A 27,873-nucleotide genomic window follows, 5' to 3' on the forward strand; every position below is an offset into this window, starting at 1 on the left:
CACTTGATCTTGATCGTTCATCTCCAACGTCCACATGATGGACTGATTGTGGCCATATATTTTTTAAAAAATATATTATAAATAATCGACATGTTGACAAGCCTACATGTTTTTAACCATCGATCAGGCGGGCCAATGAATTTTTAACCCTAAAATCGTAACCAGGTCGGATACGATCACAGTTAATCAACCCATTGACAATTGGCCGGGTCCAGTTGTCCCGAACCGTGGCTTGGTCTAGTCCGCTCATCTTTTAATGGAGTGGAAATAGCAAAAATAATGGGTTCCACAGAAGGTTCGGAAAGCAGGGGAAAGGATATAAGAACCGAAACGCTTCGGTTTAATGGGCAAACGAAAATATTAAAAATTGATTCAGATTTTGATTTTGCATTCGGAGACGCTAACGACAACGTATAAATATTTGAAACAGGTAATCCATACACCAAAGTACGTCTCACTCCTTTGCCAATCATCTCTCTTGAGTCGTTCTGTTCATTTTTTTTTTTGTCTTTTTTGCGTACTTTTTTGTCTGAGTTGCCTTCGGCTATCTTAATTTTCTTCTTCTTTGGAATTTTTTCTTTGCCTTTTGTGTATTTTCTTGCTTCAATTTTGGATTTTTTCGTAATGATGGCAGGAATTTCAGGGGGCTTCTGATTTGTGGGTTTTAGGGTTTGTTCGCATGGTTTTCTGCGATCTTCGGGGTTGTAAAATTGAAACTTTTGTCCATATTTGCTTTACTGTTGGGCTGCATTGTTGTTTGGAGTATAAATTTTGAATTGTGGGAGATGTTCTGATGATTGTATGTGGATGAGTAAATTATAGGGCTTAACGTCTTATGAATCGACGTTTGCTTGAATTTTACTCGTTCGGGAACAAATAGCTCCTGTGAAGTAGATAAAGATTAACAATTGGGAGGTTTATTTATAATTGTTAATTTCCTATGCTAGTGAAAAATAAAAAGCCCATGTTAAAGAGTTATTCAATGATTTTAGTTTATGAACACACATATTTCAGCTTTAATTTGAAGTGTAAATAATATGGAAGAATTTTTTTTATCATTTGAAGTTGCATAAATTGTAGAGATAAGAAAGATTCAGCTCTGTAGCCATTTTGATGTCTAGTTAATGATTTTGTTATGAGTTCAATGGACCTTCTTCCGGATCAGTTATATCTGACTGTGAAAAGAAACGTTTTGGTATTGGATGATAAATTGCAATCTCCAAAAGTAAGGATGTAATACCTGTAATGCCTTCTGACTAATCATTGCATATTAATATCGTGGTGGATGTCACGAGTTGTTGTGTAGAAATATGCTAATGATCTGTATTTTTCACAATGAAGAACCGTACTATGATAATTTGTAGGTTGAAATATTTACCTGTTCCTGGAGCTAGTTGATTTTACTGTTCTACTAATTTGTTCTTGGGTCACCATTGAGGATCTTGACTTCTGAAAGACCAGCGTTAATAAGACTAAATGAAGCGGAGGCGTGGAAGTAAGAAAGGAAAAGCTAAAAAACCAAAGTTAAGCGCAACTGCCGCAAATGATGTAGTTTCTAATGTTGCCAGTTTGAATACAGAAGACAACTCTCCTTTGGATGATTCTGACAATGTGGTTGACTCTGGAACGGATGCTGAGACGAAACCATCTCCACCAGAAGGTGGTCAAGCAGAAGTACTTTCTAATGCTCATTCTGTAGGACGATCAGTTAATAATACATCTGTGAAAGCTGTTTATACACGGGTAAAAGTGAAGATCAAAACGTCAAAAAATTTAGAATCTCATCATACTTCCTCAGATGCTCCTACACTTAGCGACACTGAAAAGAGTAGCCAACAATTTGGTTCTGAAAAGCAGCTAGTTCCCAATGACAGAATGGAAGACAGTTCAAACTCTTTGTCTGAGGCTAAGGAAGGCAGATCTGGAAATATATCTAAAAAGTCTATGGGTATAAAGATTAAATCGTCGAAGGGATTTGCCTGTTCAAGTATGAGCCCGTGTAGCAATACTGAAACTGTCAAGGGAGATAGGACGGAAAAGAAGGATGTGGAGTTACTCCATCAGGATTCAAAAAACAATGAGCAAGAGCTGAAAGCTGCCTTGGAAGTAATACTGCTTTTATTCGAAGTTTAATTATGATTTTCTATGCGAAGATACAATAAATGTTACTTTATTTCCTGTGGCACCGAAACACTTGTTCTTCTCACAGGTAATAAGAAAGGTCATGAAAATGGATGCAGCTGAACCCTTCAATGTTCCAGTTAATCCTGTTGCTCTTGGAATACCGGTAAGCATGATTTGTTTGTTGCATTTTTCTTCATGCAAAATGAGCGAAGCTTCCTATACCTTTTTTTATGGTTCTTAAATTTTTGTTTAGGAAATATATTGTGAAGGGGGAAAATGGGAGTGAAGGAGGAGGGGGTGAGGTTTTAATTGTTGGATTTCTTTAATTTGTGGGATGTTGAAAATATTAATACCTTTTGCCCTTGATTTGTCACTTATTACAGTTTTGCTTTGCTGTTTTCAAATAAATCTCAACAAATAAAAATTCAAGTTGCTCAAATAACACAGCATCAGGGTCTGAAAGACAGAAGCCATATTTTTCTTTTACCTTCAGTTTTGATATTTCCATTTCAATCGCGATGATTTATGCTGCTTGTCATTGTAAAATTTCTGTGAATGGGTAAGCTGAACTCTTGACATCAATGGGTTTCAGGAATTGGTCAGTTTTTTAAAATAAGTTTCATCTGCAATGAAACAGGACTATTTCGATGTCATTGATACACCTATGGATTTTGGTACAATATGTAGTAACCTTGAAAAAGGTGTTAAATACAAGAATTCAGAGGATGTTTTCAGGGATGTACAGTACATATGGGATAACTGCTACAAGTATAATAATAAAGGCGATTATATTGTTGAACTCATGAAGCGGGTGAGGAAAAACTTCGCAAAGTATTGGATCACTGTTGGTTTATTCAATGATGATCAGCCTCAGGAAACTAATGGTATTGTTTTTTTTTTGTTTTTTTTTTATTTTTGTATTTTAATCTCTGTGCTTCAGATTCAAGTGATTTGATTTCCTCGTATATTTTTGTCGCTGTTAGTTGGAAATACTACATTCTTTTTTCTTACTAGAAAGAGGGAGAGAATGTGCATTTAGCTGTCTATAAGGTAGTTTTCACAAAAAGATCTAATTCAGGTTAAATTACTTATAGATTATGTGCCCGTCTATATGTTAATTGAGAGAACAAAATGGTGAAAATTGAAAATAATCCAATTGAAAATTACAACCTTCTCAGTTTCTGGATTATATTTCTGAAATCATCTCTACTTTTCCTTGCAGATGTGTCAAATCTGTTTATCTTGAGTTTTATGTGCACATTTTATTCTCATTTCTTCAATTTTTTGTATAAACTTTTCCTTGCCAAATCCATGATTTTCAACCCATCCAAACAGTTTTAACATTTTTTCATGATCAAATCCTGAAAAATGATCCATAATCAACGATGTTTTTCACAATTTTCAAATTTAAATCACTTTCTTCAAGTGATCTTATTGTTGCTTTAGTTTTTGGTTGGTGAACTGAGATTAGTAGCTTTAATCTTGTCTTGCCCGTTGTGAAAATATCTGGAGTACTAGGACTTGTACATTGTCATTCCTGTGCTGTAGTCATGTGATTTCCTTTTAAATTTTTCAGATACTCGTTTCTTGTTTCTTCAGTAAGTTTTTTGCAACAATTCACTCAGTTCTGGTTACTGGAGTTAGCAAGTTGTTAGCTATCAGGTTTTTCTTATTCATCAGGTGTTGATAGCACACCAGTTACCGAAATTACTCTTTCAAGTCAAGGAAATACACCAATGGAAAGTGGTGCTTTCAGCCTTTCGGGTAAAAAGTTTCATGGGTATGATTCTGCTGTTTACCATGCATCATTTGTTCTACATTTGATTTTATTAGTACTGTATCTCATATTGATTTTCTTCATTATAAACAAGATATCGTTTAATAAAATAGAGAAAATCGGAAAGTAGCACATAGGGCCAAAGGACTTCAAATTCTTACATTTCCCTCTGGAAGATAAACTTTAATAAATCTTTTTAATCGGAATTTTGTAGCTTACTTAGTTCTCATAGATTTTGCTTATGTGAGAAGAAAACTCTTAGTAGAACATTTTCCTTTTTTGGTGATAAATGAAAAATGAAGGAAATGTATAATACAAATATGCTTTGCAGCATACACTGTTAATTATATACCTTCACTCATATTTGATCTCATTAAATCCATTAAATTCAAATTGGTATGAAGTTTGAGATTTGTTTTGCTTGAAATTAAGATGCACTCAAAGTTCGAGTCATTTCAGAAGATAGCAGATTTTCTTTTCCTCATCTATTATACTTAGTTCCTCACCTTCAATCTCTAATAATTCCAAAATAAAATATCTACCGATGAAAATTAACTGCGTCCAATAGTTCTTTTGCCCTCCTTTTGACGCAGTTCTAATATGCGTTGTAAGATATTTTAAGCCTTGGATTGTCTAGGAAAATTTAAGGTTGAAATGATAGAACACTGATGTGCTGTATCAATCGATAATTTTTTTTGGAAGGTGAATTATTTATGTGGACCTTGTTTAGATATTTCTAAAATGCTTTCCTTTCTTCTTTATTTATTTTATTTCCTTTTCTATACACTCGGTTGCTTTCTGCCGAATAAAGAAAGTTATTACTGAATTTATTGCATCATGGTGGTATTACCTAGACCAATCTCTCGTGGAAGCAATTTCTTGTAGCATAACTTGGTTCTATTTTTATCGAGAGATGCTTTATATTTTTGAAAAAAAAAATTGATATCCTTTCATTACAAACTATTTACATGCAGTTACCAGAAAAATAACATCAGGATCTTGAACTTCTTGACCCATTCTGCTGTATATGTATCTTCTGTTCTGCAGACTTAAGAAGCATAAGGAAGGCTGCCAATGCGCTATATGTGTAATGATGCGACGAAGGCAAGAGAGAGAGGAGATTGTTCGAATGATGGGTGGAACTGACGACAGTGATGACTCTGTGGGTGAAGACATGAAGCCTGAGGTAATTCTCTGTTCAATTTGGCTATATTTGTTGCTTTATCAGATAACAATCTTAAAATTGATAATAATCCTTAAAAGATTAGGTAATTCAGACACCCTGAGGTTTAACATAATTACAGAGACTATCCATGATGATGCCACCGCCTTTTCTTAACGGCACTAACAATAAGTAAGAAAGCATTGGACAACAAGAAAACTTTGATGCGAATTTTGTAATTTTCTAACAGAGTATGATAGTTTTTGTGATTATGTCCTAAAAAGGGATGCATTTTACCCTAAAGATTGAGCGACATGAGTTCTGTGGCTTGGGATTTTTGGCTACCTAATCTCAAGTAACTATAGCATCAATCCATACTTTTTGTTAAGATATTTTTCTTCTCATGACTTGTGAATACACTTGCATGGACACAAAACAGCATGTGTGCATGAGAAAGAAGCAAAAACCGATGACTGAGTGTTAAAAAGGCGTTATATTTTGGGATGAAAAAAATTGAAGAATGGAACTTGAGGGTTGAAATTTTAGATAAAAAATTGTTTCGAATGATAAAGATTTTTCCATGTTTTTGGTATATATTCTGTTTCTTTCAGATGCTGATAAGGAATTTTGAGTATTGTTTTTCTTTGGGAGATGAAGGCCGGAAAAGTGTCATTTTGAGCTTTAATTTGTGCTTTTTGTATGCGGGTGAGGCTGTGGTCTGCTTTTTAAGAGTCGGTGGTATATGTTCCATTAAAATGTTTGTTTCATTTTGAAAATGAAGAGCTGAAGAGAGTTTCAAACGCTGTATATGTTTCATCAAGAAGTTTGCATGTCGAGAATGAGAATGAGAATGAGGAGAGCAAGAGAGAATGTGTGTGTGTGTGTGTCTTTTCCTTTTCCTTTTATGATAGAATTATTTTCAAATTTCTCAAGGAGGGCTTCCTGTGAACAGAGTCCCTTTGGCATGTATGCCTCGTCAACTATAGAGAACCACTCAGACGCAGAAAGGAAAGGACAAGATATGAAGTTGGGACATATCAGAAATTTGTATAGCCAGGCAAAGGAGAATGATGTTACAATTACAGGAAAAGGGGAGGGTTCCGAAGATTTGGGTCATATCTCAGGAGATGAAAATAGTAGACAATGTCATACGCCACATTTAGCCTCAGGCGACAGCATATCAAGTGAAACTAAGAAAGAAATGAGTGTGCACGACGAGGATGGAAATGCCGCACTTGATCAACAGAAGCCGAAGGTAGTTAACTATATCAATATCGAAAACTAGTTGCTGGCATTCTTTTCCATTTGCAGTTGAAAAGTTATTGACATGGTTCTTATTCCTTGATTACCTACAGGATTTTCTAGATAAGAAACAAAGAGCTAAAATGTTGGAGAATCTTCGTTATCTCGAGAATCCAATGCTTTTACAGTTATGTGGAACGTTGTTTGCAGAAAATTCTGAGTCTTTTTGGAACGGCCCTCATTCGTTGGTGGGTCGCCCCCGGAGGAGAACTTCCTTTCATTCCGCCATTTCAAAATTTATGGAATAGAATCTTGCGGGCTTCTACAGGTATACAACAACGTCTCTCTCATTAGTGGATCTGATTGATTTTCCCATCAATTGCTGGAACATAGGCTTTGAGTTCAAGTGTTTGAAGAGCTAAACAATTGTAAGATTCAAGTAAACTTGTACTTGCTATATAAATAGGGTTACTTTTCTGTTTTTCTAGCTCTAAATTTTTATCACAAAATCCTCTTTAACAGAAAATTGGAAGGCAAAATTGGAGTCACACTTTTTGTAATATATATTCTAATACGAGTAATATCATTTCTTTCACCATATTATGTCGTAAAACTTGACAGTCAAATTTGATCCAAGTTCTTCATGGCTAATATATGTTTAGTCTAAAAATATAAATTATGTTCTGGTCTGTCCTTCATTGGTTACACAGTATATTTCCGGTTGTAAAAAACCTTTTGAGAGTCAAAATTAACGATGATTAAAAACTACACAATCCAATCATTTTTTTATTACCACAATCAATTCATTTTAAATACCAATAATTCACAAATATATTCAACCCTAAAAGATTCATGAAAAAATATTTTTTTTATAGTCAAAAATATTACTTTTCTTTGTAAATATATAACGAGTCAGCTCATATATAAATCCGTGAGAGCTTGTCACATAAGACTCACTCTTTAAAAAAAATACATATATCCGAGAATCAATAACATGTAAATTCGGAGATGTAATTAAGCACAACATATGAATAATTATTTCCCTCAAAAGATGGAAGAATGATAGAGGATATAATGTAAATATTCTATTAACATACTTAAATACATTAATTATGCCGTAAATAACTACAAAATGATATGGAAATCAGTTAAAAAGAAGTAAATCTTTCCGTTGACATTATTGATTAATCATATTTAACTCTTCTTCTTACCATATATTATATGTATATATGTAATAACAAACATTCAAAAAAATGTAAATAAAAAACTATTGTAATAGTTTTGAATTCATTAACCCCAAATTCTCTCAAAGAAGAAACCATTAACTTCTGCACACAGGTACTTTCTTATCTTTTCTTTTCCCATCAATTTCACTACTTTTTTTAATGCATGGATTAATAATATATAATTTTTCTTATGAACGGTATTGTCTGTTTCTATTTACTACACATGCTAAAAAATCAATCGTAATTTATCTCAGTAGTAATCCTTTTCAAATGTTGTGTGCATATGAATGAGTTTTTCTGTCTGTCTGTGAACATATATTTTTTGGTTCGCAAAATAATTTGTGTAAAATTAATTTAAGAACTTTAAATCTAGATTTTTTGGTTATTAATTAACATAATTTTGAATATGTTATTTTTTTTTCATTAACTTTTCCGAATTTTTTTTATATATTATGTTGAGATTAAGAATTTAAAGATGAATTTTTATTAGATTTTTTGATAATTAATTGAAATAATTATAATAATGGTATTTTTTGTTATTTTTTAAAATTTATGATATGATGTTCATCATATGTATCTATGTTTTCTTAACTGATATATAGTGTGGTTTTTGAATATTTGTGAATGCAGACATGGGGAGAGCAAAATTGAACATGGAACTAATAAGAAAAGAAAAATCAAGAAACATAACTTTCAAGAAAAGAAAAGAGGGCTTGATGAGAAAAATTGGAGAATTCACCACACTTTGTGCTGTTGATGCATGCATAATAATCTACGGTCCGAAACAGGAGAAGGGTTCCACTGACCCTGAGTTCTGGCCCGAAAACATCGATGAAATGCGACGCATAATCAACATTTACAAAGCCAAGAACAAGGATTCAGGGAACAAGTCTTTTGGCTTGTCTGATTTCTTCCATGACAGGAAGAAAAAGATCGAGGACGAGCTTTCGAAGCTTCGTAAAAAGAACATGGAAGCAAGGTTTCCCACTTGGATGGATTTCTTGAACTGTTTGACAGAAGCGCAGTTGAGAGATTTTGCTGCAAATTTGAGAGCTAAATATGAGCACATCAGGCCAACAGTTCATTTGAAGAGAAGTAAAGAGCTTTTGGATGTGGATTTGACTGATTTTGGGGGATTGAATCCATCCCAAAGCCAAAGTTTATACAACCCAGGGATTATCCAAACAGGGAATATCGAATTTGAAGTCATAAACCAGCCAGCAATCTCCTCAGTGAAACCTACGAATTGCCCTGATTTGGATCATCATCAAGAATCGCATTCTGTGAACCATAATTCAATGATGATGCGCATGTTGAGTGATAATGATCATTGTGTGCGGTTCGGGGGTGCATCGACTAGTAGGAATATTTCGTTTAAGCATCAGGTCTTCTACGAGCCAACAGCAATGGATCCTATGATAGGTCACAGCCCACGGTCTTTGCCACGATTTTACGCGCCCCAGGCGGCTCCATCACCGTATATGATGTCTGGGTTGTTGCCGATGCAAATTCCGGCTCTGCCGCAGCTTCCATTCTTCACAAGGGAGAGTCTTGAAGAGATGGATCTTATGCAGTGACAAATGAAGGGCACTGGGGCAACTTGAAATGGATCTTGGTTCATGTTTTGAGATGAATTTAGTTGCTTTCTCATTTATGTTTTTACATAGGATATATTTTGATGGCAAAAACTTGTGTGAGGGGTATCACGGATCATATTTTGTGAGACAGTTCTCTTATTTGAGTCATCCATAAAAAATTATTACTTTTTATTAGAGATGTCAATGGGCGGGTATGGGGCGGGTATGGCTAAACCCAAGACCCTCCTCATTAAAAAAATTTTGACCTATTACTCGCTCCACCCCAGTTAAATATATTTCGAACCCACCCCACCTCGAATACGAAACGGAGCCGGGTAGACCCGTGAGACCCGAATTTTTTAAAATAAAAAAATAATATTTCTTCTAACATGACTTAATTATGAAACAGACAAGCCTCTAAATACAACATTGTGAAAAATTAATTTATGTCTTTGACCACATTTAATAATAATAAACAAAGTATTTTCACGACATAAAGAATTACATAAAAAAAAGAGTTACTAGCTCTCCAAAATAATCTTGACATCCCCAAAAATAAGTCATAACATAATTAAACAGATCAATATAAAATCAGCGAGTAGGCAATATTTAAGTCTACTAAGATGAGGACAACTATTCTTCTACTATTGCTAAAAGCAGATTTAAATGCAACAGTTGACATAGGAATAGTCAAGATCGTTATGTTTGAGGTGATCAACTAAAAAAATGAAAATTAATAAAACTAAAACCCTAAAATATTTATATCCACATATATGAGACGGGTATTATAGAATCCATGACCCGTCCTATATCCGGACGGGTCTGAAAAATTGGACGCGAGACCCACTCCATAACCCATTTAGTATGCCCAAACTCACCCCATACATGCGGGTCCATTGCGGGTCTGGGTAAAAACCCGGACTCATTGGCATCCCTACTTTTTATGCTAAGAGTATAATTTTTTTTTGTGAATATCGATAGGTTGATCGTCTCACAGATAAAGATTCGTGAGACCGTCTCACAAGAAACTTACTATATTTTGATTGGGTTTCTTTGGTTTCATGTTGTGATGTATTTCTAAAATCGCGGCGCTATCTTTTGATATTTATTGTTTTTATTTAACATGGTGATCATTTAAAAGAAAAAAAGCCCAGTCATAAAATTAATTACATTTAAAAGCATATATTTTTAAAATCCAAATATAATTTTTTTACGGATGGGGTAAATATGGATAAATATACTTGATTTTTTTTTACGCAAGTTAAATGTGCTTTTTATAGGGATATATTAACCTATTAATTTTTAAAAAAATATATATTTTCTGTCTTTGTACTTTTCGAAATTGTAGTCTGGTGCAATTAGCCATCATCCCCTATTAATCACGTATATCACTCCGTGATGTTCAGGGGCGATCAAACAATTTTAAATGGGTCAATAAAGTGCAATCAACTAAATTTTCCATTTTTGATATCGATACATTGAGTAGGTCTCTTGTGAGATGATCTTACAAATCTTTATCTGTGAGACGGGTCAACCCTACCGATATTCACAATAAAATGTAATACTCTTAGCATAAAAAGTAATTTTTTTTTCATGTATGATCCAAATAAGATATTTGTTTCACAAAATACAACCCGTAAGACCGTCTCACATAAATTTTTGTCATTATTATATATATGGCTATTTTGGTTGGTTTTCTACATGTATGATCAATTTTCATCGAAAAAAATGATTAAAAAACGATGATTGACGTTGATGTGACTAAAAAAATTAGGGATTCTTTTTTTATTTCATATACATTTCTTTTTGGATGTCATTTAGTGCCCCGTTTAGTCAGTTTTTTCCGACGAAAATTGATCATTCGAGAGAAAATAGACCAAAATAGCGAAATACAAAAATATAATCGACCAAGACCAAAAAAATAAAAAGTCAAAAATAAAAAAAGTTACTGGACAAAAAAATATTAACCCATTTTTAAAAGCCACCCAAATCGAATGACCACCCATTTTTTGTAATTTATTTTAAATAAATCATAAACTTCACTGCAGTGCACATTATATGGTAGTGTTAATTTTTTTAAAAAAACATCAACCGCATTGTTTATTTATTTATTTTATAATTATATTTATATCTGTGTAATATTTCATGAGGTATTTATTAAATATGTAAATAATAAATCACTAATTTACTCATCTAAAACTCATGTGAGATTAGGTCTCATTATTCAATTTTGTGAGACGAAAAGAATATAATTTTACGTCCATGATAGTATTTTTCACTGCAAAAAATGTCATTTTTTGTTAATTATATTATGAATAAATATTTTGTAATATATTCTGATTTGATTGAAATGTATTATTTTTTATTTCAAAATTATTTTATATAATATATATTAATTTGACCGAAAAATATTACTTTACTCCCTACTAAACTTGATTGATATAGTAAAGTTGTTCAATAGATATGTTATTTTTGTAATTTTATTTTACTCTAAAAACCGTGTAACAGTTCAGAATCATTCAATACCACACATTTAATTCTATTTGAAAAACCACAATGGCAATTCAATTTCCATTTTTATTGTGTTGAGTGATTTTTATTGTAGAATATATTAATTTTTTTTATCTGTTTTCTATTTTATATAAACTATGTATTTAAATACTTTATTTTATAAAAATCCAAAAAGACATATCCATTATATAATATTATCAATAAAATATATATATTTAATAATATTTTACTAAAATAAAATAATCTCGCATTTTATATTCTACTAATTAATTGTATATGCATATTTGAACAAATAAAAAGTAAAACAAAATAAAATTCATCCACACTAAAGTATATATTTTCTAAAAAAAAAAAAGAAAAAAAGAGCCTTAGTTCCAAGAACTTTACACAAGAAGATCATGTGGAATTTTCTCATCAGGATTCTTCTTCTGCTGTAACGGATGCCCACTTCCCGATGCAGAAGATTGAAGTTCTGGCGATCGTCGGGGGAATTCAGACAGCATCTGCACTACCTCCCTCATGGTGGGCCGCTCGACGCTGTTTTCTTGGGTACATAGCATTGCGACGAAGAACAAGTGCATGGCTTCATCCTTGGGGACGACGGTCAGCCGAGGGTCGATGATTCGAGTGACTTCTTCTCTGCAGAAAGTCGTGGAACACTTTATCCACTGTACAATGTCCACTCCTTCGCCGAACTCTCCAACCGGCCGCCGCCCGGTGACGAGTTCGAGGAGGACTACTCCATAGCTGTAAACGTCGCTCTTCTCGTCAACTCTCAACGTGTAAGCGTATTCTGCAAGATTATCCACCAACAAGTGATACGGAAAAGTATTTTCCTCAGATCTAAACTTGATTCTCCGACAGGAAAAGCATTGTTTCCAGATTACTACTTGAAGAGCGGAGCAGAGACTGAGTTTCTCAATCGAAAATTGAAGTTTGGCTCTCTGTGTTCTTAAGAATATATTAACTGTTATGCTTCAGATTTTTCCTCGTCAATGTTTCTATGTTACGAGTTAACATTACAAGAATGTGATGACACAAATCATGTATTGACGAGTGACATTGACCAATATAGATGAAATGAGTTAAGAGTCCTCATACTTTAAGTTTGAGAGTTAAATAGCTACCAACAGATAACAAACTTCATCCAAGTAGCAAACTTGCGGTGGTGGAACCGAACGTTTTTAAGCATAAAGTGAACGAGGTAACAAAGCAAATGTACCTGGAGCAATGTAACCATAAGATCCTGCAATTGCTGACATGCACTGAGAGACACCTCCATCCACCAAGTATCTGGCCAAACCAAAATCCGCAACATGTGCTTCAAATCTTGAATTTAACAATATGTTGTTTGACTTGACATCTCTGTGCAGGATCAAAGGCGAGCAATCATGGTGAAGATAGCACAGCCCTTTGGCAGAATCCAGTGCAATATTGTACCTCAAGTTCCAGTTCAAGTGTCCACCCTTTTTCCCGTGCAATGCCTCCCCTAAGCTGCCATTTCTCATGTATTCATACACAAGAAGATTTGTATCCTTGTGGGAACAAAATGCCAGGAGTTTTACTATGTTTCTGTGCCTGATGTTGCCTAATGTTTGAATCTCAGCTTTGAAGCCATGATCATGGCTGTTAATGCTGTTTAATCCTAGCAGTTTCTTGACAGCGATTTCAACTCCATTAGGCATTTTGGCGTGGTAAACGATCCCTGCTCCTCCTCTGCCTATCACATTCCCATCTTTGACACACTCCAGGATGTCAGAAACCGCGAAATCAAGCTTTTGGAAGGCGGTCATTTTCCAAGAATTTGATCCACTTCTCTTGAATGTTTTGGCCTTGATGATAACTGCTACGGCAAAGACTAAAGAGCACATTAACAGGCCAAGGGCAAAGATTAGTTTAAAGGAATTGCTTGATTTTCTAGGTGGAGTAGTTATTGTTGCAAAGCTGCAGGGGTTGTTCAATAAGGATCCACACAGTTCAGGGTTCCCCATGAATGCCGAAGCATTGAAGACTAAAAATTGCCCTGATTCGGGTAGTTTTCCAGATAGATTGTTGAATGAGAAGTCCGCTGTTGTAAGGCTTTTCATCAAGCCAATGGCTTGGGGCACGGCTTCATTCAAGTGGTTTCTTGACAGGTTCAAGTAATTCAGGATTCGAATATAGCAAATTTCTTCTGGGATTGCGCCAGATAAATTGTTGTCGCTCAAATCTAAATAATTGAGATGGAGACAGTTGCCTATTTCATGTGGGATTTCGCCAGCAAGTGAATTTCCACTAAGATCAACTCGTACTACTTGGTGGAGTTCACCAACTGAAGGAGGGATTGGACCAGAAAAATTGTTTCCACTTAGCAAAAGTATCTGTAAGGAAGGAAATTTTGAAAGGGATAATGGCAAAATTCCTGAAATCTGATTGTTTGATAGGTTTATTTGGCCCAATTTAGTTTGGTTGGTCGAACTGTTACTACTCTCAGACAAGAATCCAGACAACATATTGCTCTGCAATTCAAGAAAATTTAGTTCAGGCAAGTAAATAAAGCCACTTGGTAAGCTCCCATTCAAGTAGTTATACCCCAACCTCACCCTAACCAGACTTGTGCACATGCCCAATTCCTCTGGTATTGAGCCAAAAAGGAAATTTTTCTGAAGTATTAGAATTCGAAGCTGTTTCGAGGAACACAAGTCTTTAGGGATTGTACCAGTGATCTTGTTTGAAGACAAGTCCAGGTCCTGCAGCCTCTGATTTTGGCCAAGGTTCGTTGGGATAACGCCTGTGAAATTGTTCATCCAGATCGCAAGAGTTTCTAACTCCGGATAATCAGCAACAAATCCTGGTATTGAGCCGTGCAATCTATTCATGAACAGATTGAGAAGCTTGATTTGCTTGAGGTTGATAAGATCGTATGGGATTTCTCCCGTGAATGCGTTGACAGAAAGATCAAGATTTACAAGTCTTGTCAAGTTACCTAATTGCTTTGGGATCGGCCCCGATAGCAGATTTACATGCAGAAAGATAGTGTCCAGCGACTTCAAATTCCCTACCTCTGAAGGGATTGAACCATGCAATTGACAACTTGAAAGATCCATGTGAACTAGATTCACCAACTTCCCGAATTCCTTTGGAATTCCACCGTCATAAATATTGTAATATCCCAAGTACATCTCCCTCAAATTAGTAAGATTTCCCAGTTCCCTTGGAATTTTCCCTTGAAGATCATTTCCTGCCAATGACAAATACTCCAGTTCAACTAAATTCCCGTAACTTACAGGGATTTCCCCTTGGAAATAGTTTCCTCCTAATTCCAAGTGCTTGAGACTCTTCAAACTCAATACTCCTTCTGGAAGATAAGCAGAGAAATTGTTGTTATATGCATCGATCACTTGTAAATTGGCAAGGCTAGAATAATTCCAATCCAAAGACCCACTAAACTGATTATTGGATATGTTGAGAAAAGAAAGGCTGCTCATTTTCTCTATCTTGATTTCACCTGTGAAGTTGTTTCCATCAATGGACAGCTCTACCAGCTTGTCAAGACTTGAAATTTCAGGGGAAACAGAGCCATACAGACCAAGGTTCGATATATCAAGAGATATTACTCTATCATCGAGGCATGTGATTCCACTCCAAGAACAAACCAAGCTGGGATTAGAAGAATTCCAAGTGCTTATAGCCAAATTAGAGAACTGAAATCCTTGTTTCAGTGCGATTAAAGCCTGAAAATCGGAAACAATAGATGAAGAAACAGAACTGTCCACGAGGGAGAAAAATGTGAGTGTGCAGAAGATAAAGGGCACCATATTTTCTTGGAAATATTTCACGGGAAACAAGTTCGGAAGGGCATGAAGAATAAGCAAAGGATTACAAGAGGCGGGCAGATGATAGATTTCCTATAAAAGGAAAAGAGCATACGAAGAACTTCATATATGCATTTTGAAAAATCAATCATCTTTTAGAAAAGCCTCTCCAACTTCAAGGAAGAAGCTAAGTTACCCCTTTTCTCCCTCTAGCTTTCTCTTTTTTCTTTCAGACCAGAATTGATGAATGAGACTATAAGATCAAATTTGTTGAAGAACCTTATCATTAGTTTAAGCAAAAGAAGAAAGACGAAGGAGGGGGAAACCAATAAGAACGTTTGATAGATAGCATAAATTTAAAGTTAAATATTGAGAGAAAACAAAAAAGTAAAGTCGATTCACCACCCCACCCTTTATTTCTTGCTCCCTCCCTCTTTATTTGAATGTCCAAATCACCCTTCTACTTTACTCAAAGTGATGGCCTTTATTTTGAGTGCCAGATGATGAAATTGCACTTTCAGCAATCAAGAATGGCTGACTTGGCTTTCACATATCTGATTAACGATAACCATGGATTCTGATTTTTCATGGATGTGTAAATTATATTAAAGTTGTTAAGTGGAAATTTTTAATCAATTCTTGCCACTATATGGCCAAGTATTTCATGCAGTATCATTCATCCAAAGATTGAAAATGACAACAGAAGTTCTACAGTTTGGCATTGTAGTTGTCAATGTTATTGTATTATATATATTTTTTTTAATGAGTAAAAACAAAAGAAATTTTGGACCGTTTTCTGTATTGGATCGAATATATTTGCAGAATCTGCATGGCTTGCACTTTGTGCCCCTACTGGGAGCAGTGTACAATCCTTATAATTAACTTCTTTGGCATAAAACTTGTCCCTTTAGCTATTTCTAGTATAGTTTTCAAGTTGATATTCAAGCACTTCTCAATGTTTAATTCCTGATCATATCGAGGTTGCTGATTTATTCAGATAAACGTGATCATCAACACCTGATAGTTAATTCTATGTAATCTTTTCTATTAAACTGTCGACACTTTCCCCACCGTTTCGAGTTTCTGAACAAAATTTTTCGCTCGTGGTTGAGTCCTGAGATGAGATGTGGGTCGAGTTGGAGGTGAGCTGGCAGGACCACAAAATCAAAACATGGAGTTGGACTGATGCAAAATCTAGCATGAAACTTTTGCTGGTTTAGCTTGCAATGCCCGCTGCTAGAAGGAGTTGGTGTCATGTGCCTGCAAAAACAGTGGAATGTAAGTAAAGTGAAAGGTGGTAATTATTAATATATCATTACTTTGTTTTTTGAAGAATGATCAAATATATAATAATTATGTAATATTCATGTTGCATTGAAGAAGCAAATGTGGTAGCTTTATTCCTTCTCCCTGCCTTTGTCCTACGAAAATTGGGCCCAATTCACAGCATATTAGTGTATATTTTGAGCTTTATTAGAATAAGGAATATGTCTAAAGAGAGGGCAAAAAGTAAAGCATGGTCTAAAGATATTTGCTTTAGATCTTCCACTTCAAAAAGAGAGATAAATATGTGATCCTTCTTTCTTTACATTGAAAAGAGTGCTCTTGTATTGCATTTGCACTAAATAAAAAGAACTTCCTTAAAAGTGGAGAAAATCGATGCATGGGAAAATGTGATCTTGGACTATGAATGAGAGGTTCCGGCATATAAAAACACCCACATAACATGTCACTACAAAAAATGGAGCAATTTGCGACATAATTAGAGAAAACGTTCCTAAATCAGTCGCTAATTCGAATTTGTCAGACGGTTTTAATAAAACAGTCAAATTAATACAGTTTTCTGAAATAGTGGTAAATTAGCGATAATTTTACAAGAATAGTCGCTAAAATGATGACGCTTTTACTTCAAATGTCGTTAGTAGTGATGGTATGAAAAAATTGTAGCTAATAGTGACGAAAAAGTAAAATCGTCGTACAATTTACCAAATTTACCAATGATGCTTGATTAATCGTCGCAGTTATAAGAGATTTATAGAATGATAGACTTTGCGATTGTTCAATTATAATTTTGGTCACTTTCTTCTATATTTGTTTGTTTTAGTGGAAAAAATTTTAGACAAAATTTTGAGTCTTCTTGAAATATCGCTATTTAGCAACAATTTTTCATCTGCGGTGGTTTTATTAAAAAATCGTCGCAATTCGTGTATAAAACCCTCTCCTCTCATTTTTTTCACCTGTTTTCGCCAATTTTGAGAGGTATAGATGAGTTTTTGCCTTTTGTTCTTTTCAAATCTCATGCATTTTGATTATATTCTAACATGTGTTTTTTCCTATTCTTGCAGATTTGATGGTCGTTTCAATTTACTCCACGTTTGAACAAATGTTCAGTTTTACACACACACACACACACATATATATATATATATATACATATATATATATATATATACATATATATATATATATATATACATATATATATATATATATATATATATATATATATATAATTTATTTTATATATTGTGTATAGAATTGCACGAATGTTATATGATGATACTCTGGAATGTCCCGGGCCATGCATAGTGCTCGGCACCTCAGGAAAATGGAATATTCCCGGGTCATGGATAAATCCGAGCCAAGAGGGCGAAGATCTGCACAGAAGCCCGGATCTCAAGCAACTTGGGACATTGAGGGGATAGCTCAAGGACATGGAGGATCTATGTAGATGGTTCATCAGAAGGCCGGGCCAGTGATCGGACACCTTTTCCCCGGGCTATTGGGGGCATGGGCTCTCATGCAAATTTCTGGGAGGCTTCCCTCTCGGGCCCCATCGATATAAGCGCCGCACTCGAGTATACCAATGAGATAGGGTGTAGGCGGCCGACCTATCTCTAACACTAAATGGTTGACAAAATCAGACAGGCGGGATGTGACTAGTATATGATTTGACGTATCAGGTTATATGGTACAATCAGCCGCCCTACTATAATTAATAGGTAGCACGAAGAACGAGGTCATCATTACTTCTCCTACTATAAATACCAGGTTCTCTCTTTGCATTTGGGATTAATTCATTTTTGCCTTCACTCTTACACTAATATCACAACCATCACTTGGTTACATTAGTTTTTTGCTTAAATCCTTCGCTGATTTAAGCATCGGAGTGACCACGCCGGACACCCCTCCGGCGCTCATTCACGTGGTTATTTCCTTGAGTGCAGGGCATCTTATTCGTCCAGGAAAGCAGCTTCTGGTTGGAATACACCTTGCTCAGTTTCCTTCATTATCTTGATAGCAGATCTGGTGGAGCACCCGACCCGGCTCATCCATTTCGCCCAGATCACATCATTATATATTGTGTAATTACATTTTAAATGCGTTTGTATAGCTGAAAACATGCATGTTATATATAATAGTTTTTCCTATCAAATGTATTTATATAGATAACTAGCTAGCTATATAATATTTTTTGAGTGAGTCTCTTGTGAGACCGTCTCACGGATCATAATCAGTGAGATGAGTTAACCATACCCATATTCACAATAGAAAGTAATACTCTTAGCATAGAAAATAATACTTTTTCATGGATAACCCAAATAAGAGATCCGTCTCACAAATGCGACCTGTGAGACCTTCTCACACAAGTTTTTGCCATATTTTTTATGTTTCTATAGATAATATCTGTTAATTATTATATGCATATAATTAGCTACTAATTGGGATGTTGTATGTTAGATCTAACTAATATAACTAGATGTTGCATAATATTTTTTATTGTTTCATTAATGTATTTTTGAAATATTTAAATTCAGTTATAAATTTATTATTTTAAATTATTTTATTTGAAAAAAGTAATAAATTTAGCATTTTATTAAATTGTCACTATTAAGGATGTTTTATTTAAAAACCTTCGCCAAATTAGCAACGATGTTAATTAAAACGTCGCAAAATAACAATGGTTTAATAAATTTCATTATTAAATTAACGACCATTTTTAATTAAATCATCTCTAAATCGCTTGACAATAGTTTAATGTAAACTGGTTTGGCGATGTTTTGTTTCAGAATGTCGTCCTTAATTGCGACGATTTCTATGATGAATTTTGTCGCTAAATCCAACACTTTTTTTTGTCGTGCGTAATGCAACTATGCAAGATGAAATAATGTGCATCCTCGTGCCGAGTAGTCGATCCAGCGATCGAATTCGAGGGAGTCTCAAATGAGTTTGAGCCCTGCAAAATTAACATATTGAAGCTCAACAAGCACAATGTTGAGCTCTAGCCAAGGTTGATTTTAATTAAAATTATGGATTTAACATGGTTTAAAAACTCTCATGGGCAAGGTGGGACTTGATCCACAGAAGCAAGGGGGTACCCTTCTGAGGTGTCTTTGTTTCTTTGAAGGTTCATTTTCATGTGTCCTATTAAATAGTGAATTTCTTGTATTGTCATTCGTAGACTAATACTTTCTATACAATAGTATTAAAAGAAGAGTTTTACTATTAGTAATTGCTTTAATTTCTAGTACGACACTGACTTTTCGATATGTGATTAATATCACTATGAAAATTATAGATTTGATCATTACTTAGGACAGTGTGTGTAACTAGACAGTAGAAACTTGAACTTGAACGCGTGGGTTAAGAAAAAAAATTGTATGAGACGGTATCACGAGTCATATTTTAGGAGACAGATATCTTATTTGGATCATCAATGAAAAAATATTACTTTTTATGTTAAGAGTATTACTTTTTATTTTGAATATCGATAGGGTTGACATGTCTCACAGATAAATATTCGTGAGATTGTGAACATTGAAATAAGATGGACAAAAAAATGAGTATTAAAGTATTATTAACTTTAGACTTTTAATTAAATTGCTTAAATTTCGGGAGATTCATCAATTTCAAGAGTCGCACTTTTTTTTTTTACAGAATGTTAGTCAATGACCCCACCGGAGCAAAGCCAAATGCTTTAACAAAATGGATCACTTGCAGTTCGGTGGAAAAATTCGAGTATTTTGTTTTTAAATCTCGATCACTAATGTTATTTTACAAATTTTCTCGGAAAAAATCCATAGTGAATAGATAGTAGACTACAAAGATTGGGAGTGTGAGAATCCAAATTTTTGGGCATGTAATTAATTAAATATAGACATATATAAGAATTTATTTTCGAGTTATAATAAATTTGAAAATATTAAATAATACATGGTATTGGAAATTTTATGCCAGTAAATAATGAGATTCAAAATTCAGTACAAACCATGTATTAATTTCGAAATAAGGCTGAATATCAATCAAATTGGAAGGAAATATTAGATACAAGGCAGTTTTTCTCAAGAAGGAATCATATCAATAATTATGGAAGGAGTATCTCGATATTTATGGAAGGAGCATCTCCCAATTTTGGAAAGAATATCAATCAATTATGGTAGGATTTTCACTTCACCCCTATAATTAGGAGAGACCTCTCATTCAGAATTTACACTGTAATTTTCGAAATTTCCTCTCTAATTTTCGAAATTTTCTCCCAAAAATTCTGCACAAGTCATCAAAATTCTGTCCAGGTTCAGAAATTCGTTTCTCTCTCCCGGGTGGGAATCCGATCTCCACCGTTCAGAATATGATTTCATGTGTGTTGTACAACATATTCAAATTTCAGCAAAATCCAACGGTTAGTTTTTCGTTTATAGCCTTTGCAAGAAAACTGCTTAGATTTTAGGCGAGAAACAGCATACCTACGGTTTTTCGTCAATAAGCAAGTTAAAACGACTTCAAACTCGATCTCCACCGTTCATAGTTTGATTAACGTACATGGTAACGTACTGTAAAAGTTTGAACCCGATCCAACGGTTCAATAAGGTGAAAGTAATTTTACAAGACAGCTCATTTTTCGATAGATGTGTTGTTGCGGTTTCGAAACATGATTCTTCTATGATTTCTGAGTTCTTCACGTTTTCTTCCAATCTAAGGTAAGTGGGCTTGTTTTAAAGATTAAATTTCGTTATGCATGTTTCTTCGTTTTTTTGAAAATACGATCGAGTACACATTCTTTCTTCTACTCTTTTCTTGTGTTATGTCATTCGGTTTTAAGCACTGTGAGGAGTCGACTGTATATGGGTGGGAATCCCAACCATGACGTACCCTTACGCGGTGGGGGATATAACCGCTCTACGGCCTCGCCCCCTTAGAGGAGTAAAAATTAGGGACTGACGTCAGTAAACCATAGAAAGTTAGATAAATCACAGTGGCTAGTAAATTTTATGCATGTGTTATGAAGTACGTATGAACTCATGATTTATGATTCGAATTTTATGCATGTTGTATTTATTGTGCTCGATATTTCCCCCACTTGCTGAGTATTTCCCAAAATACTCACCCCTTACTCTACCCTCCCCAGATAAATTAGAAGAAGAAATAGAGAAAGAAGAATCGGACACCAGTTTTTGGACTGATAGTGGACGCATGAAGAATTTTAATTAAGAATAAGTTCTTGTGAGTTTTTAATTCAAGTTACAAACGCTTCCGCATATTTTCATCATTTTAAGAATCTATGTTGTAAAGACAATCTTTTGATTGATTATGAGTAATAAACTGGTTTTGGTTTATACTGTACTACGAGGCTTGTTGTTTAGCAATTATGTGATTGTTGAATAACGCCGGTGTCGACTAACTCCGGTCTCGGGGCGTGACATTTAAGTGGTATCAGAGCCGCCAGGTTCATAATCCAGTTGGGAAGAAAAAATTTGTCAGATTATGGCAAAATGCTGATGTAGTCCCCTTCGGAATGACCAACGAGTAATACTACAAGCTTGTCGTGAGGCGTGGTCCGAAAACGTGCAAATCCTTCGTTTAGACTTTCGAAATCGCGTTTTTACTATTTTAAGAAAGTTTCGTAGAACTCATAACTTTTTGTAGGAAACTCAGAATTTAATTCCGTCGACTGTTCTAGAATCCTCTCGACGTATTTTTTTATCCATTAGTCAAAGTCCAAACTTTCTACTTTTGAAAACTTTCTCGATAAATCCCGTTCAAAGTGTTTCTTGAACTACTTGTCGAATTTTTATGGAATTTTATTACGAGGACAATTAGTATTTGTATTTATTTTTGGGAATATACCTAACAAAGATAAGTTGACATAAGCTTCTGATTTAAGAGGAAATAGTTGACTCGAGGATGATAAGTTATTTTTGAAAACTAATATGAGAAAATTTGATGTAAGAATTATATATAAGTTTTGGGTATTCCAATAAAGAAGTTGATTTTGTGGTAACAGTTAACTGTGTAGGCATTAAGTTTGGATTATTAAAATGTTAAGTGCTAACTTTAAATATGTAGGACCTTGGAATATTTTGTGAGACAATATCTCCAGGTTAAGAAATTTATATTTTTTTAGGATAACAAGTAGGCTACGACCTTACGTAAATAAAATAAGTTATGAGATATTGATGAGTATCAAGGAAAATATAGTACAATAAGTTTTGAATTTTATGGTACTAAGAATGATTCAAAGAGAATGACATTCAATGAATTCTTTTGTGTTAGAGTGTGATAGGCTCATGGTCTTGATGAAAGTAAGATTTAGTAAAAGAAAAATTATTTGAGGTAACGACTAGGTTATAATTTTTGGGATTTAAGTCAATAAGATGTAGATCGATACTGAGTTAAGTTTCAATATTCTATATGGGTTTTAAGTTTTGAGATAGTAATCGGGATAATTTCAAGATAAGAAAAAAAATTAGTATCAAGTTGCATATATTTAGTGCCGACTTGATTCAACTCACTTCAGTATATTTCGACTTCATCCTAAGGATAAACTTATTAGCTAATAGTCGTGTGATAGTAGATGGTCAGAGTAAGAATGTCAAACTCTGAACCCAAAACCAAGAAGAAATCAGGTACCATGGCGATGCCAAGGAACAGAAATACATTTTTTCTGTTACCTAGACTTGGAAAGTTATAATATCGGGAGAAGAAGTTTACCTAGCAATGATGAATAAAGTGCAAGAAGGAGATAAGCTGAAGTTGGAAGATATTCAAGTAATACGAAAATTTTCAGACGTTTTTCCTGAAAGGCTTCTTGGAATGTTCTCGGACTAAGAAGTAGAGTTCGAGATAAATTTGGTACCGGTGATGCATTAATCTCCAATACACTATACTGAATGGCTCCAGATGAACTCAAGGAGCTAAAAGAACAACTTCAAGAGCTGTTAGGCAAAAAACAGATAAGGACAAGTGCATCCTCCTGGGGAGCTGCAGTCCTTTTTGTAAATAGGGATGATGGAAGTATGAGATTGTATATAGATTATCGAGAACTCAATAATATCACAATCAAGAATAAATATCATCTTCCAATTATAGACAATTTTTTTTCAACTTAAAGGAGCTACGATCTTCTTCAAGCTTGACCTGAGGACATGCTATCATCAGCTAAAGGTCAGAAAGAAGACACCACAATGTCAGCATTCAGAATAAGGTGATGTAAGATCGAAATCAGGAGTATTAGTGGACCCAAAGAAAGTAGAGGCAAATCTAATTAGCCGAGACAAAAGAATGCAACCAAAATTAAAAGCTTATTTGGCTATTAGCAGAAATTCGTCGAGGGCTTCTCTTCAGTAGGCTGTATCATTGACGAGACTCACAGAAAAGAACTATGAATTCAACTGAAGAGAAAGATGCGAAAGAGCTTTTAAACATTAAAGGAGAAGCTAACATCTACACCAATGTTGGTATTATCTACTGAGTACAAGGATTTTACCATCAGTAAAGCATCATATGAAGATATCATATGGGTATTCATGCGAGACAGGCGAGTCAACTGAAGCCACATGAGCAAACCTACGCTACCCACGATCTCGAGTTGGCAACAGTGATCGTTGCTTTGAAAATTTGGAGATGCTACCTCCATGGTGCCAAGTGTGGAATATTCACAGACAACCTATTCAAAAACCACCAAACCTTGAGTATTTGTTCATTCAAAAAGAATTAAAAATGAGGCAAAGAATGTGGATAGAGTTACTCAAGGACTATGACTTGACAATAAGCTACCACCCCGACAAGGCAAAGAAGGTCGTCGGTGCTTTAAACTCGGAAAAACCTAGGTAAGATAACCTAACATCACTCTCCACGCAACCATGCCTTCCAGAAGCAGTCAAGTTAAATCAGAGTCGAGACATGACACTAGAAAAGTTCAAAGAACAAGTTAAGGAAATAAAGTTGTCAGATTTTCAAGTGGATCCAGACGGAATCCTAGGGATGAGAGGACTATTGTGTGTGCAAGACATCGATAGTCTTCGATAAGAAGTGATGTAAGAGGCGCATAAGTCAACATTCCAGATCTATACCATCAGTACAAAGATGTATATGGATTTGAAAGAAATTTTCTGACAAAGCAGAATAAATATAGATGTCGCCAAGTTTATATTTAAGTGACAAGTATGCCAACAAGTGAAAGTCGAGTATCAACGACTGGAAGGACTACTACAACCTTTAGAATCCTAGAATGGAAATGAGAAAATATTTTCATGGATTTCGTTGTAGAATTGCCATAGTCAATACAGAGTCACGACGAGGTACAGATGATCGTAGATAGAATCATAAAATCTACGTACTTTCTGCTTGTTCGAAGGAATTATAATATTGACAAGTTGGCTACTCTATACATGGATAACATTATACGGCTACATGAAGTGCCATCAATCATAATGTTGGATGGATATCCAAGATTTGTGTCACGTTTGTGGTAGAGCTTTCGAAAAGCCACGAGAACAAAAGTTACTCATAGTACAGCTTATCACCCTCAAACTGATGACCAAACAGAGAGAATGATTCAACCCCTAGAGAATTTGGTAAGGGCATGTGCCATAGACTTCGGTAGTAATTGGAATAAAGATCTACCACCGATAGAGTTCTCTTACAATAATAGTTATTACAACAATATTGGAATGACTCCATTTGAAGTCTTTTACGGACGAAAGTATCGATCACCACTGTACTAGGAAAAATAGAAGAAACAGTCATAACTGGGCTATAACTAATCCAAGAGACAATGGAAAAGTGGCCTTCATTAGAGACAGACTCAAGGCTGCATAGACCAGCAAAAGAGTTAGGTTGATCTTGAAAAGAGACCAATGGGATTCACATTAGGTGAAAAACCTTATATAAGGGTCTCACTAATGAAAGAATCATTAGATTCAGTAAAGTTGAAAAAGTGAATCCTCGGTACATAGGACCATTCAAAATTCTGGACAGATTGACACATTGACTTACAGAATAACATTGCCACCAGATATATCTAGAATCCACAATATATTTCACAAGTCCAAACTAAGAAAATAGATCACGAACCCAAGTCATGTTGTGGAGATTAAACCGCTCACGATCAAAGGTAACTTGGGGAAAGAGCTGAAATATAAATATGTCTATATTCATATTATGGACACCAAGGACCAAATACTGAGACGACGTATCATTCCCTACGTCAAGGTGCAATGGTCAAACCACACAGAACGAGAAAACTACATGGAATTTGGAAGGGAAAATTTGCAAGCAATATCCCTACCTTTTCCAAGGTCAAGCCGACTCAAGTTTCGAGGGCGAAACTTCCAGTAAGGAGGGAGGGATGTGAGAACCCAAATTTTTGGGCATTTAATTAATTAAATATAGACATGTATAAGAATTTATTTTCGAGTTATAATAAATTTGAAAATATTAAATAATACATGGTATTGGAAATTTTATGCCAATAAATACATGAGATTCAAAATTCAGTACAAACCATGTATTAATTTCGAAATAAGGCTGAATATCAATCAAATTGGAAGGAAATATTACATACAAGGCAGTTTTTCTCAAGAAGGAATCATATCAATAATTATGGAAGGAGTATCTCGATATTTATGGAAGGAGCATCTCTCAATTTTGGAAAGAATATCAATCAATTATGGTAGGATTTTCACTTCACCCCTATAAATAGGAGAGACCTCTCATTCAGAATTTACACTGTAATTTTCGAAATTTCCTCTCCAATTTACGAAATTTCTCCCAAAAATTCTGCACAAGTCATCAAAATTCTGTCCAGGTTCAGAAATTCATTTCTCTCTCCCGGGTGCTAGGAATCCGATCTCCACCGTTCAGAATATGATTTCATGTGTGTTGTACGACATATTCAAATTTCAGCAAAATCCAACGGTTAGTTTTTCGTTTATAGCCTTTGCAAGAAAACTGCTTAGATTTTAGGCGAGAAACAGCATACCTACGGTTTTTCGTCAATAAGCAGGTAAACACGACTTCAAACTCGATCTCCACCGTTCATAGTTTGATTAACGTACATGGCAACGTACTGTAAAAGTTTGACCCCGATCCAACGGTTCCATAAGGTGCAAGTAATTTTACAAGACAGCTCATTTTTCGGTAGATGTGTTGTTGCGGTTTCGAAACATGATTCTTCTATGATTTCTGAGTTCTTCACGTTTTCTTCCAATCTCTTCGTTTTTTTGAAAATACGATCGAGTACACATTCTTTCTTCTACTCTTTTCTTGTGTTATGTCATTCGGTTTTAAGCACTGTGAGGAGTCGACTGTATATGGGTGGGAATCTCAACCATGACGTACCCTTACGCGGTGGGGGATATAACCGCTATACGGCCTCGCCCCCTTAGAGGAGTAAAAATTAGGGACTGACGTCAGTAAACCATAGAAAGTTAGATAAATCACAGTGGCTAGTAAAGTTTATGCATGTGTTATGAAGTACGTATGAACTCATGATTTATGATTCGAATTTTATGCATGTTGTATTTATTGTGCTCGATATTTCCCCCACTTGCTGAGTATTTCCCAAAATACTCACCCCTTACTCTACCCTCCCCAGATAAATCAGAAGAAGAAATAGAGAAAGAAGAATCGGACACCAGTTTTTGGACTGATAGTGGACGCATGAAGAATTTTAATTAAGAATAGGTTCTTGTGAGTTTTTAATTCAAGTTACAAACGCTTCCGCATATTTTCATCATTTTAAGAATCTATGTTGTAAAGACAATCTTTTGATTGATTATGAGTAATAAACTGGTTTTGGTTTATACTGTACTACGAGGCTTGTTGTTTAGCAATTATGTGATTGTTGAATAACGCCGTGTCGACTAACTCCGGTCTCGGGGCGTGACAGGGAGACAAAATATATGCTTTTTCTTACTAATGATCTCATGAGTTTTGAGAATTTATTCCATTGCATTTGGATGACTTCACATTTTGTACATTGTTATTGATATTTTAATGGTAGATTGGATTAATTTTTTAAAAATAATTAAAGAGTACCTAATTACAGAATTACGGGTCAGCCTATTCTACTTTCAGAATTATTGGTTGTTGTATAATAGTGTTCTAAAAAGTACTAGGTGAGTGGTAGACGATCATCCACTGCTTCGAGCCTAGGTGACTAGACGGGTTTTTTTTAAAT

General features: G+C 34.8%; 2 protein-coding genes across 3 annotated transcripts; one reads left to right on the top strand and one right to left on the bottom strand.

Annotated features, from left to right (window-relative positions):
• Positions 1-281: 281 nt before the first annotated feature.
• Positions 282-6,792, top strand: LOC140811711 (uncharacterized). 2 transcript variants are annotated; one of them, XM_073169767.1, is made up of 8 exons: positions 282-430; positions 1,365-2,106; positions 2,210-2,287; positions 2,762-3,008; positions 3,805-3,904; positions 4,949-5,087; positions 6,016-6,318; positions 6,419-6,792. In XM_073169767.1, the coding sequence occupies exons 2-8, from the start codon at positions 1,477-1,479 to the stop codon at positions 6,611-6,613; spliced, it is 1,692 nt and encodes a 563-aa protein (XP_073025868.1). In that variant the 5' UTR covers positions 282-430; positions 1,365-1,476; the 3' UTR covers positions 6,614-6,792. The 2 variants fall into 2 exon arrangements, with proteins under 2 accessions (XP_073025868.1, XP_073025867.1); XM_073169766.1 differs by lacking the exon at positions 282-430 and having other exon boundaries at positions 454-2,106.
• Positions 6,793-11,869: 5,077 nt separating this feature from the next.
• LOC140811558 (uncharacterized) lies at positions 11,870-15,738 on the bottom strand. The gene is made up of 2 exons (XM_073169508.1): positions 12,842-15,738; positions 11,870-12,412 (listed from the first exon to the last, which is right to left on the bottom strand). Exons 1-2 carry the CDS (start codon positions 15,414-15,416, stop codon positions 12,003-12,005), a joined length of 2,985 nt encoding a protein of 994 aa, XP_073025609.1. The 5' UTR covers positions 15,417-15,738; the 3' UTR covers positions 11,870-12,002.
• Between the last annotated feature and the right edge of the window lie 12,135 nt (positions 15,739-27,873).

The sequence above is a fragment of the Primulina eburnea genome, chromosome 14 (assembly GCF_022965805.1).
Source record: "Primulina eburnea isolate SZY01 chromosome 14, ASM2296580v1, whole genome shotgun sequence".
Lineage (NCBI taxonomy): Eukaryota > Viridiplantae > Streptophyta > Magnoliopsida > Lamiales > Gesneriaceae > Primulina > Primulina eburnea.

Bases quoted from the DNA above. Each gene is read 5' to 3' on its own strand.
- LOC140811711 (XM_073169767.1), top strand. From the start codon at position 1,477: ATGAAGCGGAGGCGTGGAAGTAAGAAAGGAAAAGCTAAAAAACCAAAG. The intron at 2,107-2,209 runs GTAATACTGCTT...TTCTTCTCACAG, and splicing joins AGCTGAAAGCTGCCTTGGAA to GTAATAAGAAAGGTCATGAA. The intron at 6,319-6,418 runs GTAGTTAACTAT...GATTACCTACAG, and splicing joins TTGATCAACAGAAGCCGAAG to GATTTTCTAGATAAGAAACA.
- LOC140811558 (XM_073169508.1), bottom strand. From the start codon at position 15,416: ATGGTGCCCTTTATCTTCTGCACACTCACATTTTTCTCCCTCGTGGAC. The intron at 12,413-12,841 runs GTACATTTGCTT...ATAATCTTGCAG, and splicing joins TTATGGTTACATTGCTCCAG to AATACGCTTACACGTTGAGA.